At 39.9% G+C, this 15489-nt stretch overlaps 1 protein-coding gene across 1 annotated transcript; it reads right to left on the reverse strand.

Annotated features, from left to right (window-relative positions):
- Nucleotides 1-882: 882 nt before the first annotated feature.
- On the reverse strand, nt 883-3093 carry LOC118889926 (disintegrin and metalloproteinase domain-containing protein 20-like). The gene has a single exon (XM_036842054.1). It carries the CDS (start codon nt 3091-3093, stop codon nt 883-885), a length of 2211 nt encoding a protein of 736 aa, XP_036697949.1.
- Nucleotides 3094-15489: the final 12396 nt, after the last annotated feature.

Genomic DNA, 15489 nt, shown 5'->3' on the forward strand with positions numbered 1-15489 from the left:
TATGACATTAATAACTAGGGCCCATAAGAAGTGATAAATCAGTGATCAATGGCTCCTTGTGTGATGGTTTTACAATAAAAGATATCAAATGCCAAAGTCCTTATACTTGGAATACTTCTGTTTTAGCACTACCCAAGATAATAATGAGAATAATGAGAATGAAAGAGTCAGCATTTATTAAGTGCCTAACATATTCCAGGCCCTTCTTAGGGCCTTTCTTTGAACCATCACAAAACCCCAGAAAAGTACATTTAATCTCTCAGTGTAACATGTCAGATATAACCTTGATCCTCTGAAAGCCTATGACTTTGGGCAAGATCACGTACTTAGCAGGTTGTTGAACTACTGTTGATATTCATGCACTTATGACACAAAATTTTTGATCTTCCTACTGTATCTGTCAAGGTGTCTTTTATGCTATCTTTTATGTTAGGCTTATTTAACACTAGCAAAAACATGAACCAATAACACAAATCTAGTACATAATCAACTAAAGGAAAGTCTAATAAAGTATTAAACAAGTGCATACCAGTTCAAACAAGGAGTGCTACAGGCATATCTGTGAAACTTTAGTATGCACAACATAAATAAGTATAGGTCCTCTTGTTGGTGAATCTAACAGTTCACACTATCGTCTACAGGAGTAGTAAGACTATGACTAGATATAACATATTAAATGCATTTAAACACACAGACCCTTTTTAAATTGCCAAGTCATTTTATTTCAAGATAACAACTTGGGAAGAACTATAGAATTATGTAATTAATCCTGTAAGAGTGATTATCGATCATTTCTTCCAGTAAGTGCCAAAGTAATTTTCTCCATTTTGTGTGTTCCAGTTTGTATTTACTTGGGTTCAAGGGATAATTTTTTCCAACAGTTTATTTTTCATTTTCCGTAATATCTTTCACATAGTAAAAGGCACCTATAACCGCTGAAAGCAAAAGAAGGAAAAGACGAAGAAGCAGTAGAGCTGTTCCTCTGTTTATATTCATTAGTAGCCTGGCTCGAATACCTATTTCTCTGTCAGGTGGGGGGCCACTATCTACACTGCCACCTGGTCCTCTCTCACTACAATTTGGTGGTTTCCAACCTCGCTGACAGTGACAGTGTCTTTGGTTGTTGCATACCCCTCTGTAAGTGCACATCTTGACATCACAGTCAAAACCCATGTCTTGAAAAAAAGTACAATTTTGGTCCTTACAGTATGATCCTGGGCCACATGATGCACCATCCACTACAAGCCCCATTTCTGGTGAGTCTGTCCCAAAGTGGGCATCGTACCCAAAGCAGCTTTCTGGTTTAATATCTTGTACTACCATATGATGAAATGTAGTGTGCTCCCCACCACCAGGAAGTTCCTCCACATTAGCACAGTGCAGCATTCCACACAGAACATCATCTTGTTCACATTTTACAGGTTTTCCTCCTCCTCGAAGCAACCTCACACCACAGTTCCCAAATCGGTCACCTATGATATTCAATGTTTTATAGCATGCTGGTGCAGCATCTTTTACTTTATAGCCAAAGAGGGCTTGACACTGCATATCACGGTCACTACAGTTTCCCTTCACACAAACAGCTAATGGTGAACATGGGGTTCCATCCTGGATATAAGTGTCAGCTGGACAAACATGCGTTGTCCCGTTACAGTATTCTGGTAGATCACAAATACCAAGAGTATCTCTGCAAAGAGTTCCAGGTTGAGCATATTTACAGTTCCAGCAGCAACCTCCATGATTGCAAGTACTGCCAAGGCTAAGGGTACAATTGGTATTGCAACACGGATCCTGACTACAGTCTTTTAAGGTGCCACAGTCACATTCTTCCCTCTCATCTTGGATCTTGTCACCACAACGAGAAGCTACATAAGGAAAATTACGGTATGGTACATTTGGTATACTCAAACAAGGATCCCACATAGAAACCCGTTGATGCAGTTTGCTATATGTACAATTGCTCATCATATCTAGAAGACCAGGCTCAGGAGCCATGATGCAGTGATCTCTTCGAAAACAGTGACAACCTGGACCATCGTGTACACAGCCCATAACATGACCTATTGCATGTGCTGCAACAGTTGAAGCTAAAAATATGTGATAATTTGAAACAAATACAAAAGATGCTCCCCAATTGGGGTTGCATATTCCTTCTTGGCTGCTATAATATGAGGACCCAGCGATTTTATGTCCTGTGAAAAGCATTGAAGTATCATGAGGAATTTGTGAATACCATCCCCACAATTTCCATAAACCAAATTGAGATACTGCAGCTTCAGCACTAGGCCAACTATATAAATCCATCTTATCCATGCCATCCCATATGCACATAAGACGAATCAAAACCTGAAGTTGACCCTGGTAGAAAATGCTATGCAATATGTTGTTTATAATCACTACATTCTCTATTATACGTGTATGATTAGAGTTCTGAACAACTAATGAGTTAGAAACTGTGTAGTGAAGTTTTAAGTATTTCCTATGCGGCCACCACAAATACACAGGAGCTGCTCTAGGCATCTCAGCAATCATCGCCTCCTCATATGCTTGATTTGTATCTTTCCTTTCAATCTTACATTTTGCATCCTCTGCTGGTGTTTTTTGTGACACAAGCTGAGAAATCACATGCTCGAATTTGGAAGAAGCCTCCAGTGGTTTGATTTCGTAAGTGAAGTCATCCACCTGCAGCATGCCACGCAGACCCCCATAGCAGGTGTCCAGTGTGCCCATGGACCCAGGAACCCCTTCCAGGTAGCTGAAGTAGTAACAGTCTCGGGGGATAAAAGGGTAGTCCTCCTGCATGGCGCCTTGGTCGTTATCGGTGATAACAGGAAAATGTCTGGGCAGCAAGCTCTTCTTGACTCTCATGTGAAGCACGTGTCTTTGGCCACTGAAGCGAACCTTGTAGGAGAGCTGACCTTGTGTTGTGGCTCCACGCACTCTGTGGGACACCTTCCTGGGGATCACAATTTCAGAGGAAGTGAAGCGCCATCCTGGGGGGTCATGGGAGCAGCAGGTCGGAAACAGGAGTAGCCAGAGCAGAGGCAGCCAGAGATCACCCGCCAGGTGGGCCTGGGCCCAGGCAGGCCCCATGAGTGAGGAAGCCTGTGACCAAAGAAATGCACTCCAGCGGGAGGCAGGCAAGACTGTCCCTGGAACAGCAACTCCTAAACAGCAGTCTAGTCCTGAGGAGAGCAGAGAGGGGCTGGAGGCTGGACATCCCCAGAGAGGTGGAGGAGGGAGGGGGAAGCTCTTACATAACAATGGTGTATTCATGAGGGGGAGGGGCTGTGCTAAGTGATCCTGGGGATCCTGGCACAGGGCTCTTAGAGAGGAGGAAACATGGGAGAAATTAGGAAAAATGAAGTGTATATCTTGGGCTGAGTGGTTCCACGGTCTCTTGGAGAAGTCACAGGGGAAGAATCAGTGGGTTTGGTATAGTTTTAAGACAGTGATTGACTTTTTTTTCCCGAAACCAAAATGAGACAAGGCTTCAATTTGTAATTAAGAAATTACAAAATGGAGAGGAGAGTGGAAGCTTCTTTTCTGTAAGAATTTTGAAGAGAGAATCAGATTCTCTCATACTTTATAAAAATGTAATGTGTTGGGGGTGATTAACGGAAAAAAAGAATAAATAAATAGTGTCATGAGTAGAAAAGGTAAGGTGGATAATAATAGTTTCTAATAAAGTTAAACTTATAGTTGCCGTACGTCTCAGTGATTCTAGCCATAGGACGTTCCCCACAGTGATTCGTATGTGGATATTCATAGCAGCATTATTCACAAGTTTATTCCACAGACTGGAAACAAACAACCAGTACTGAATAGATGAATGGCAAACAAACTGGCATATTCATTCAGTGGGATAATCCTCAGTAAATCTGAACAAGTTTCTGATATGTGTAAGAACATGGATGTATCTATCTCATAGATATTATGATGATAGAAAGAAATCAGACCAAAGAAACTTCATATAGGACTTCATTTGTATGAAGTTCTGGAATAGTCCAAAATAATATAGGGGAATAGAGTTTAAATCACTGTTTTCCTGATGTGAGGGAATGGAGGGATGGAGGGAACTTTCTGGAGTGATGGGAAACTTCTGAATCTTGATTGGGGCGTGCTCAAGATGAACGTTTGAAATCCTCACCCCCAAGGTGGTGGTATTAGCGGGTGGGGTCTTTGGGAGGTGATTAGTGCTTTTATAAAAGAGGCCTCAGAGAGATCCTTCACCCCTTTTGCCCTGTGTGGTTACGGTGAGAAGGTGTCATTTATGAGCCAGGAAGTGGTTCTCACCAGACACTAAATCTGCTGGTGCCTTTATCTTGGACTTACTGGCCTCCAGAACTGAGAAATAAAGTTCTCTTATGTATAAGTCACCCAGTCTATGGTGTTTTGCTGTCTCAACATAATATAACATAAAATTGGTTCCTGGAGGTACTGTTGTAGGTAACAGTTACCTGAAGTTGTGTGAATGGCATGGAACTAGGTATTGGATAGAGATTGGAAGAGTTTTGAGCGGCAGACTAGAAAGCCTACAGTGCTGTGGACAGACTCTAGGTGACAGCCTAGAAAGAAAAAAGGAAAGTTGCATAGAAAACCCCCAGTCTCCTTAGAAAATACCTTAGAAAATACCTAAGTAATCTTGAACAGATTGGTAGGATATGGACTGGAAAGGCCATCCTAATGAGGCAGAAATGGGGATTATGTTATTGGACAATGGAGGAAAAGCCATTTGTTATCAAGTAGCAAAGAAATTGGCTGCAGTGGGTTTGGCTGGAGTGGGTTCATGTCCTAGTATTTTGTGGAATGTAGAACTTTAGAGCATAAGTTGGATATTTAGCTGGGGAAATATCTCAGCAAAGTGTTGAAGGAGTGGCTGGTTTATTTCCTTTTGCTATAAGCTTCTAGTAAAATGTAGGAAGAGAAAAGTGATTTAAAGATGGAATTGTTCATCAAAGAACAGTGGAACTTAAAAGATTTGGAAAATTCCCAGGCCATCCATATAGAAAAGACAGAGAAAGCATGGTCTGAATAGAACACTAAGGATGTGGTCAAGCAAACCACTTGATAAGATTAGTAAGTCATCTCCACAAGTCAGGAGCTATGAACAAGACAATAGCAGAATCACCCCCTTGCTCCACAGGGTGATCCAGAGATCATCAGATCAATTTCAAAGGAGGGGTCTCCAGTGCCTTCAGGACCTTTTCATGCCTTATCAGAGGCATGACAGAGTTGCCACACACTTGGGTTCCATTCCCAGCCCTCCACAGCACAGGCAACAGTAGCCACTCCTCTAGAAGGCACAGGCAGCAGGCTTTGGCAGTGTCCATGCTGGGCAGTCTCCATTGGTGTGCAAATTCCACCCAGATTTTGAAGGATGGATATTACTGGAGCTGAGGGTCTATGACCCTGGAGAGGCAGCCACCTTAGAGAGCACACACTAGGGTAGTACCCAGCAGAGCCATGGGGGCAGGTCACTTCCAGGATCCCAGACTAGTAGAACTATTGCACATTATTTAAGCCTGGGGAGCCAGAGGCATATGACTTCAGTCCATGAGAACTACAGTGTGGGCTGTGCTCAGCAAAACCATGGGACAGGCCTCCAGGAGTCTTGGGTGTCCAACCCAGAACTGCCACCCCAGTGTGTCTGGAAGGCAGAACCACCACTCCAATGGATCCGGAAGTGAAACAAAATCCCCAGTGTGCCTAGAGGGAAGAACATGGAGCCAAAGAGGATTAATTATTCTCTTGCCTTAAGATTTTGGACATACTTGGGACTGGTCGCTCCTTTCTTCTTTCCTATTTCTACCTTTTGGAATGAGAGTGTCTATCCTGCGCCTGTCCCACCATTGTATTTTAGAAGCATATAACTTGTGTGACTTCTTTAAAAAATTATTCAGGGAGTTCCCTGGTGGCCTAGTGGTTAGGATTCTGGGAATTCACTGCTGAGGCCTGGGTTCAATCCCTGGTCAGGGAACTGAGATCCCAGAAGCCACATAGCATGGTGAAAAAAAATATTCAGAAATATCCCTATATAATTGAAAGATAAAGATTGAGGCTTTGGGGAGTACCTTCAAGATGGAGGAGGAGTAAGACGTGGAGATCACCTTCTTGCCCACAAATACATCAAAAATACATCTACATGTGGAACAACTCCTACAGAACATCTACTGAACACTAGCAGAAGACCTCAGACTTCCCAAAAGGCAAGAAACTCCCCCACGTACCTCGTCATGTGGCTGACATGGTCTTTGTGCTCCGGCCGGGTGTCAGGCCGGAGCCTCTGAGTTGGGAGAGACGAGTTCAAGACAGTGGATCACCACAGACCTCCTGGCCACACTTAATATCAATCAGTGAGAGCTCTCCCAGAGATCTCTGTCTCAACGCTAAGACCCAGCTCCACTCAAGGACCAGCAAGCTACAGTGCTGGACACCCCATGCCAAACAACTAGAAAGATAGGAATACAACCCCGCCCATTAGCAGAGAGGCTGCCTAAAATCATAATGAGTTCACAGACACCCCAAAACACACCACTGGATGCGGTCCTGTCTACCAGAAAGACAAGATCCAGGCTCATCCACAAGAACACAGGCACCAGCCCCCTCCACCAAGAAGCCTACACAAGCCACTGAAACAACCTTACCCACTGGAGGCAGACACCAAAAACAATGGGAACTAGGAACATGCAGCCTGCAAAAAGGAGACATCAAACACAGTAAGTTAAGCAAATGAGAAGACAGAGAAATATGCAGCAGACGAAGGTAAAAGTAAAAACCCACCAGATGAAACAAATGAAGAGGAGATAGGCAGTCTACCTGAAAAAGAATTCAGAGTAATGGTAGTAAAGATGATCCGAAATCTTGGAAATAGAATAGAGAAAATACAAGAAACGTTTAACAAGGACGTAGAAGAAGAAAAAAACCAAACAAACAATTATGAAAAACACAATAAATGAAATTTAAAATTCTCTAGAAGGAATCAATAGCAGAATAACTGAGGCAGAAGAACAGATAAGTGACCTGGAAGATAAAATAGAGGAAATAACTACTGCAGAGCAGAATAAAGAAAAAAGAATGAAAAGAATTGAGGACAGTCTCAGAGACCTCTAGGAGAACATTAAATGCACCAACATTCGAATTATAGGGGTCCTAGAAGAAGAAGGGAAAAACAAAGGGAATGAGAAAATATTTGAAGAAATTATAGTTGATAACTTCCCAAATATGGGAAAGGAAAGAGTCAATCAGATCCAGGAAGCACAGAGAGTCCCATACAGGACAAATCCAAGGAGAAACATGCCACGACACATATTAATCAATGTATCAAAAATTAAATACAAAGAAAAAATATTAAAAGCAGCAAGGGAAAAGCAAAAATAACATACAAGGGAATCCCTATAAGGTTAACAGCTGATCTTTAGCAGAAACTCTACAAGCCAGAAGGGAGTGGCAGGACCTATTTAAAGTGATGAAAGGGAAAAACCTACAACCAAGATTGCTCTACCCAGCAAGGATCTCATTCAGATTTGATGGAGAAATTAAAATCTTTACAGACAAGCAAAAGCTAAGAGAATTCAGCACCGCCAAACCAGCTTTACAACAAATGCTAAAGGAACTTCTTTAGGCAGGAAACACAAGAGAAGGAAAAGACCTACAATAACAAACCCCCCAAAATTAAGAAAATGCTAATAGGAACATACATATCGATAATTACCTTAAATATAAAAGGATTAAATGATCCAACCAAAAGGCATAGACTGGCTGAATGGGTACAAAAACAAGACCTGTATATATGCTGTCTACAAAAGACCCATTTCAGACCAAGGGACACATACAGACTGAAAGTGAGGGGATGGAAAAAGATATACCATGCAAATGGAAATCAAAAGAGAGGCGGAGTAGCAATTCTCCTATCAGACAAATACACTTTAAAATCAAGACTATTACAAGAGACAAAGAAGGACACTACATAATGATCAAGGGATCGATCCAAGAAGAAGATATAACAATTGTAAATATTTATGCACCCAAAATAGGAGCACCTCAATACATAAGGTAAATGCTAACAGCCATAAAAGGGGAAATCGACAGTAACACAAAAATAGTAGGGGACTTTAACACCCCACTTTCACCAATGGACAGATCATCCAAAATGAAAATAAATAAGAAAACACAAGCTTTAAATATCACATTAAACAAGATGGACTTAATTGATATTTATAGGACATCCCATCCAAAAACAGCAGAATACACTTTCTTCTCAAGCGCTCATGGAACATTCTCCAGGATAGATCATATCTTCGGTCACAAATCAACCCTTGGTAAATTTAAAAAATTGAAATCTTATCAAGTATCTTTTCTGACCACAATGCTTTGAGACTAGATATCAATTACAGGAAAACAATCTGTAAAAAATACAAACACATGGAGGCTAAACAATACACTACTTTATAACCAAGAGATCACTGAAGAAATCAAAGAGAAAATCAAAAAATACCTAGAAAAAAATGACAATGAAAACACGATGACCCAAAATCCATGGGATGCAACAAAAGCATTTCTAAGAGGGAAGTTTATAGCAATACAATCCTACCTCAAGAAACGAGAAACATCTCAAATAAACAACCTAAACTTACACTTAAGGCAATTAGAGAAAAAGAACAAAAAACACCCAAAGTTAGCAGAAGGAAAGAAATCATAAAGATCAGATCAGAAATAAATGAAAAAGAAATGAAGGACACAATAGCAAAGATCAATAAAACTAAAAGCTGGTTCTTTGAGAAGATAAACAAAATTGATAAAGCATTACCCAGACTCATCAAGAAAAAAAGGGAGGACTCAAATCAATAGAATTAGAAATGAAAAAGAAGTAACAACTGACACTGCAGAAATACAAAGGATCATGAGAGATTGTTATAAGCAACTCTATGGCAATAAAATGGACAACCTGGAAGAAATGGACAAATTCTTAGAAAAGCACAAACTTCCGAGACTGAACCAGGAAGAAATAGAAAAAATAAACAGACCAGTTACAAGCACTGAACTTGAAACTGTGATTAAAAATCTTCCAACAAACAAAAGCCCAGGACCAGATGGCTTCACAGGCGAATTCTATCAAACATTTAGAGGGAGAAAAGGAAAATGGAGGAGTAGAAGGACGTGCTCTCACTCCCTCTTGTGAGAACACAAGAATCACAACTAGCTGCTGGACAATCATCGACAGAAAGACACTGGAACTCACCAAAAAAGATACCCCACATCCAAAGACAGAGGAGAAGCCACAGTGAGACGATAGGAGGGGCGCAATCAGAGTAAAATCAAATCCCATAACTGGTGGGTGGGTGACTCACAGACTGGTGAACACTTATACCACAGAAGTCCACCCACTGGAGTGAAGGTTCTGAGCCCCACCTCAGGCTTCCCAACCTGGGGGTCCGGAAACGGGAGGAGGAATTCCGAGAGAATCAGACTTTGAAGCCTAGTGGGAATTGATTGCAGGACTTCAACAGGACTGGGAGAAACAGAGATCCCACTCTTGGAGGGCACACACAAAATAGTGTGCGCATCGGGACCCAGGGGAAGGAGCAGTGACCCCGGGGGAGACTGAACCAGACCTACCTGCTAGTGTTGGAAGGTCTCCTGCAGAGGCAAGGGGTGGCTTTGATTCACCGTGGGGACAAGGACACTGGCAGCAGAATTTCTGGGAAGTACTCCTTGGTGTGAGCCCTCCCAGAGTCTGTCATTAGCCCCACCAAAGAGCCCAGGTAGGCTCCAGCGTTGGGTTGCCTCAGGCAAAACAACCAACAGGAGGGAACCCAGCCCCACCCATCAACAGTCAAGTGTATTAAAGTTTTATTGAGCTCTGACCACCACAGCAACAGTCAGCTCTACCCAACACCAGAGCCTCCCATCAAGCATCTTAGATAGCCTCAACCACCAGAGGGCAGACAGCAGAAGCAAGAAAAACTACAATCCTGCAGCCTGTGGAACAAAAACCACATTCACAGAAAGATAGACAAGATGAAAAGGCAGAGGGCTATATACCAGATGAAGGAACAAGATAAAACCCCAGAAAAACAACTAAATGAAGTGGAGATAGGCAACCTTCCAGAAAAAGAATTCAGAATAATGATAGTGAAGATGATCCAGGACCTCGGAATAAGAATGGAGGCAAAGATTGAGAAGATGCAAGAAATGTTTAACAAAGACCTAGAAGAAGTAAAGAACAAACAAACAGAGATGACCAATACAATAACTGAAATGAAAACTACACTAGAAGGAATCAATAGCAGAATAACTGAGGCAGAAGAAAGGATAAGTGACCTGGAAGACAGAATGGTGGAATTCACTGCTGTGGAACAGAATAAAGAAAAAAGAATGAAAAGAAATGAAGACAGCCTAAGAGACCTCTGGGACAACATTAAACGCAACAACATTCGCATTATAGGGGTCCCAGAAGGAGAAGAGAGAGAGAAAGGACCCGAGAAAATATTTGAAGAGATTATAGTCGAAAACTTCCCTAACATGGGAAAGGAAATAGCCACCCAAGTCCAGGAAGCACAGAGAGTCCCATACAGGATAAACCCGAAGAGAAACATGCCGAGACACATAGTAATCAAATTGGCAAAAATTAAAGACAAAGAAAAATTATTGAAAGCAGCAAGCGAAAAACGACAAATAACATACACGGGAACTCCCATAAGGTTAACAGCTGATTTCTCAGCAGAAACTCTACAAGCCAGAAGGGAGTGGCATGATATACTTAAAGTGATGAAAGGGAAGAACCTACAAACAAGATTACTCTACCCAGCAAGGATCTCATTCAGATTTGATGGAGAAATCAAAAGCTTTACAGACAAGCAAAAGCTAAGAGAATTCAGCACCACCAAACCAGCTCTACAATAAATGCTAAAGGAACTTCTCTAAGTGGGAAACACATGAGAAGAAAAGGACCTACCAAAACAAACCCAAAACAATTAAGAAAATGGTCATAGGAACATACATATCGATAATTACCTTAAACGTGAATGGATTAAATGTTCCAACCAAAAGACATCGGCTTGCTGAATGGATACAAAAACAAGACCCATATATATGCTGTCTACAAGAGACCCACTTCAGACCTAGGGACACATACAGACTGAAAGTGAGGGGATGGAAAATGATATTCTGTGCAAGTGGAAATCAAAAGAAAGCTGGAGTAGCAATACTCATATCAGATAAAATAGACTTTAAAATAAAGAATGTTACAAGAGACAAGGAAGGACACTACATAATGATCCAGGGATCAATCCAAGAAGAAGATATAACAATTATAAATATATATGCACCCAACATAGGAGCACCTCAATACACAAGGCAACTGCTAACAGCTATAAAACAGAAAATTGACAGTAACACAATAATAGTGGGGGACTTTAACACCTCACTTACACCAATGGACAGATCATCCAAAATGAAAATAAATAAGGAAACAGAAGCTTTAAATGACACAATAGACCAGATAGATTTAATTGATATTTATAGGACATTCCTTCCAAAAACAGCAGATTACACTTTCTTCTCAAGTGCACACGGAACATTCTCCAGGATAGATCACATCTTGGCTCACAAATCAAGCCTCAGTAAATTTAAGAAAACTGAAATCATATCAAGCATCTTTTCTGACCACAACGCTATGAGATTAGAAATGAATTACAGGGAAAGAAAAGTGAAAAGCACAAACACATGGAGGCTAAACAATACGTTACTAAATAACCAACAGATCACTGAAGAAATCAAAGAAGAAATCAAAAAATACCTAGAGACAAATGACATTGAAAACACGACGATCCAAAACCTATGGGATGCAGCAAAAGCAGTTCTAAGACGGAAGTTTATAGCTATACAAGCCTACCTAAAGAAACAAGAAAAATCTCAAGTACACAATCTAACCTTACACCTAAAGGAACTAGAGAAAGAAGAACAAACAAAACCCAAAGTTAGCAGAAGGAAAGAAATCATAAAGATCAGAGGAGAAATAAATGAAATAGAAACAAAGAAAAAAATAGCAAAGATCAATAAAACTAAAAGTGGTTCTTTGAGAAGATAAACAAAATTGATAAGCCATTAGCCAGACTCATCAAAAAAAAGAGGGAGGGGACTCAAATCAATAAAATTAGAAATGAAAAAGGAGAAGTTACAACAGACACCGCAGAAATACAAAGCATACTTAGAGACTACTATAAGCATCTCTATGCCAATAAAATGGACAACCTGGAAGAAATGGACAAATTCTTAGAAAGGTATAATCTTCCAAGACTGAACCAGGAAGAAACAGAAAATATGAATAGACCAATCACAAGTAATGAAATTGAAACTGTGATTAAAAGTCTTCCAACAAACAAAATCCAGGACCAGGTGGCTTCACAGGTGAATTCTATCAAACATTTAGAGAAGAGCTAACACCCATCCTTCTCAAACTCTTCCAAAAAATTGCAGAGGTAGGAACACTCCCAAACTCATTCTATGAGGCCACCATCACCCTGATACCAAAACCAGACAAAGATACTACAAAAAAAGAAAATTACAGACCACTATCACTCATGAATATAGATGCAAAAATCCTCAACAAAATACTAGCAAACAGAATCCAACAACACATTAAAAGGATCATACACCACGATCAAGTGGGATTTATCCCAGGGATGCAAAGATTCTTCAATATACGCAAATCAATCAATGTGATACACCACATTAACAAATTGAAGAATACCGTATGATCATCTCAATAGATGCAGAAAAAGCTTTTGATGAAATTCAACACCCACTTATGATAAAAACTCTCCAGAAAGTGGGCATAGAGGGAACCTAACTCTACATAATAAAGGCCATATACAACAAACCCACAGCAAACATCATTCTCAATGGTGAAAAATTGAAAGCATTTCCTCTAAGATCAGGAACAAGACAAGGATGTCCACTCTCACCACTATTATTCAACATAGTTTTGGAAGTCCTAGCCATGGCATTCAGGAAAGAAAAAGAAATTAAAGGAATACAAATTGGAAAAGAAGAAGTAAAACTGTCTCTGTTTGCAGATGACATGATAGTATACATAGAGAATCCTAAAAATGCCACCAAAAAACTGCTAGAGGTAATCAATGAATTCGGTAAAGTTGCAGGATACAAAATTAATGCACAGAAATCTCTTGCATTCCTATACACTAATGATGAAAAATCTGAGAGAGAAATTATGGAAACACTCCCATTTACCATTGCAACAAAAAGAATAAAATACCTAGGAATAAACCTACTTAGGGAGACAAAAGACCTGTATGCAGAAAACTATAAGACACTGATGAAAGAAATTAAAGATGATACCAACAGATGGAGAGATATACCATGTTCTTGGATTGGAAGAATCAATATTGTGAAAATGACTATACTGCCCAAAGCAATCTACAGATTCAATGCAATCCCTGTCAAATTACCAATGGCATTTTTTACGGAACTGGAACAAATCATCTTAAAATTTGTATGGAGACACAGAAGACCCCGAATAGCCAAAGCAGTCTTGAGGGAAAAAAACGGAGCTGGAGGAATCAGACTCCCTGACTTCAGACTATACTACAAAGCTACAGTAATCAAGACAGTATGGTACTGGCACAAAAACAGAAACATAGATCAATGGAACAAGATAGAAAGCCCAGAGATAAACCCACGCACCTATGGTCAACTAATCTATGACAAAGGAGGCAAAGATATACAATGGAGAAAAGACAGTCTCTTCAATAACTGGTGCTGGGAAAACTGGACAGCTACATGTAAAAGAATGAAATTAGAATATTCCTTAACACCATACACAAAAATAAACTCAAAATGGATTCGAGACCTAAATGTAAGGCCGGACACTATAAAACTCTTAGAGGAAAACATAGGAAGAACACTCTTTGAAATAAATCACAGCATGATCTTTTTTGATCCACCTCCTAGAGTAATGGAAATTAAAACAAAAATAAACAAATGGGACCTAATGAAACTTCAAAGCTTTTGCACAGCAAAGGAAACCATAAACAAGACGAAAAGACAACCCTCAAAATGGGAGAAAATATTTGCAAACAAATCAACGGACAAAGGATTAATCTCCAAAATATATAAACAGCTCACTCAGCTCAATATTAAAGAAACAAACAACCCAATTCAAAAATGGGCAGAAGACCTAAATAGACATTTCTCCGAAGAAGACATACAGATGGCCAAGAAGCACATGAAAAGATGCTCAACATCACTAATTATTAGAGAAATGCAAATCAAAACTACAATGAGGTATCACCTCACACCAGTTAGAATGGGCATCATCAGAAAATCTATAAACAACAAATGCTGGAGAGGGTGTGGAGAAAAGGGAACCCTCTTGCACTGTTGGTGGGAATGTAAATTGATACAGCCACTATGGAGAACAATATGGAGGTTCCTTAAAAAACTAAAAATAGAATTACCATATGATCCAGCAACCCCACTACTGGGCATATACCCAGAGAAAACCGTAATTCAAAAAGACACATGCACCCCAATGTTCATTGCAGCACTATTTACAATAGCCAGGTCATGGAAGCAACCTAAATGCCCATCGACACACAAATGGATAAAGAAGATGTAGTACATATATACAATGGAATATTACTCAACCATAAAAAGGAACGAAAATGGGTCATTTCTTGAGACGTGGATGGATCTGGAGACTGTCATACAGAGTGAAGTAAGTCAGGAAGAGAAAACAAATATCATATATTAATGCACATATGTGGAACCTAGAAAAATGGTACAGATGAACCGGTTTGCAGGGCAGAAATTGAGACACAGATGTAGAGAACAAACGTATGGACACTAAGGGGGGAAAGCCATGGCGGGGTGGTGGTGGTGGTGTGATGAATTGGGTGATTGGGATTGACATGTATACACTGATGTGTATAAAATTGATGACTAATACAAACCTGCTGTATAAAAAAATAAATAAGATTCAAATTTAAAAAATAAAATAAAATAAGATACTTAGGAATAAATTTAACCAAGGAAGTGAACTCTCTACACCAAAAACCACAAGACTTTGATGAAAGAAATTGAAGCAGACACTAACAAATGGAAAGATATGCTGTATTTATATATTGAAAGAATTAATATTGTTAAAATGTCCATAGTAACCAAAGTAATCTACAGATTCAATGCAATCACTATCAAATTAGAATGGTATTTTTCACTGAAATAGAATAAACAATCCTAAAATTTATATGGAACCAATACAGAGCCAAATAGCCAAAGGAATCTTGAGAAAGAAGAACAAAACAGGAGGCTTCATGCTTCCTGATTTCAACTACATACAAAACTATAGTAATGAAAACAGTATGGTACTGCCAGAAAAACAGACACACGGATCAATGGAACACAGTAGAGAGCCCAGAAATAGCCCCCCACATACAGGATAAACTAATATTTGACAAGGGAGCCAAG

This window comes from Balaenoptera musculus, chromosome 2, assembly GCF_009873245.2.
Source record: "Balaenoptera musculus isolate JJ_BM4_2016_0621 chromosome 2, mBalMus1.pri.v3, whole genome shotgun sequence".
NCBI lineage: Eukaryota > Metazoa > Chordata > Mammalia > Artiodactyla > Balaenopteridae > Balaenoptera > Balaenoptera musculus.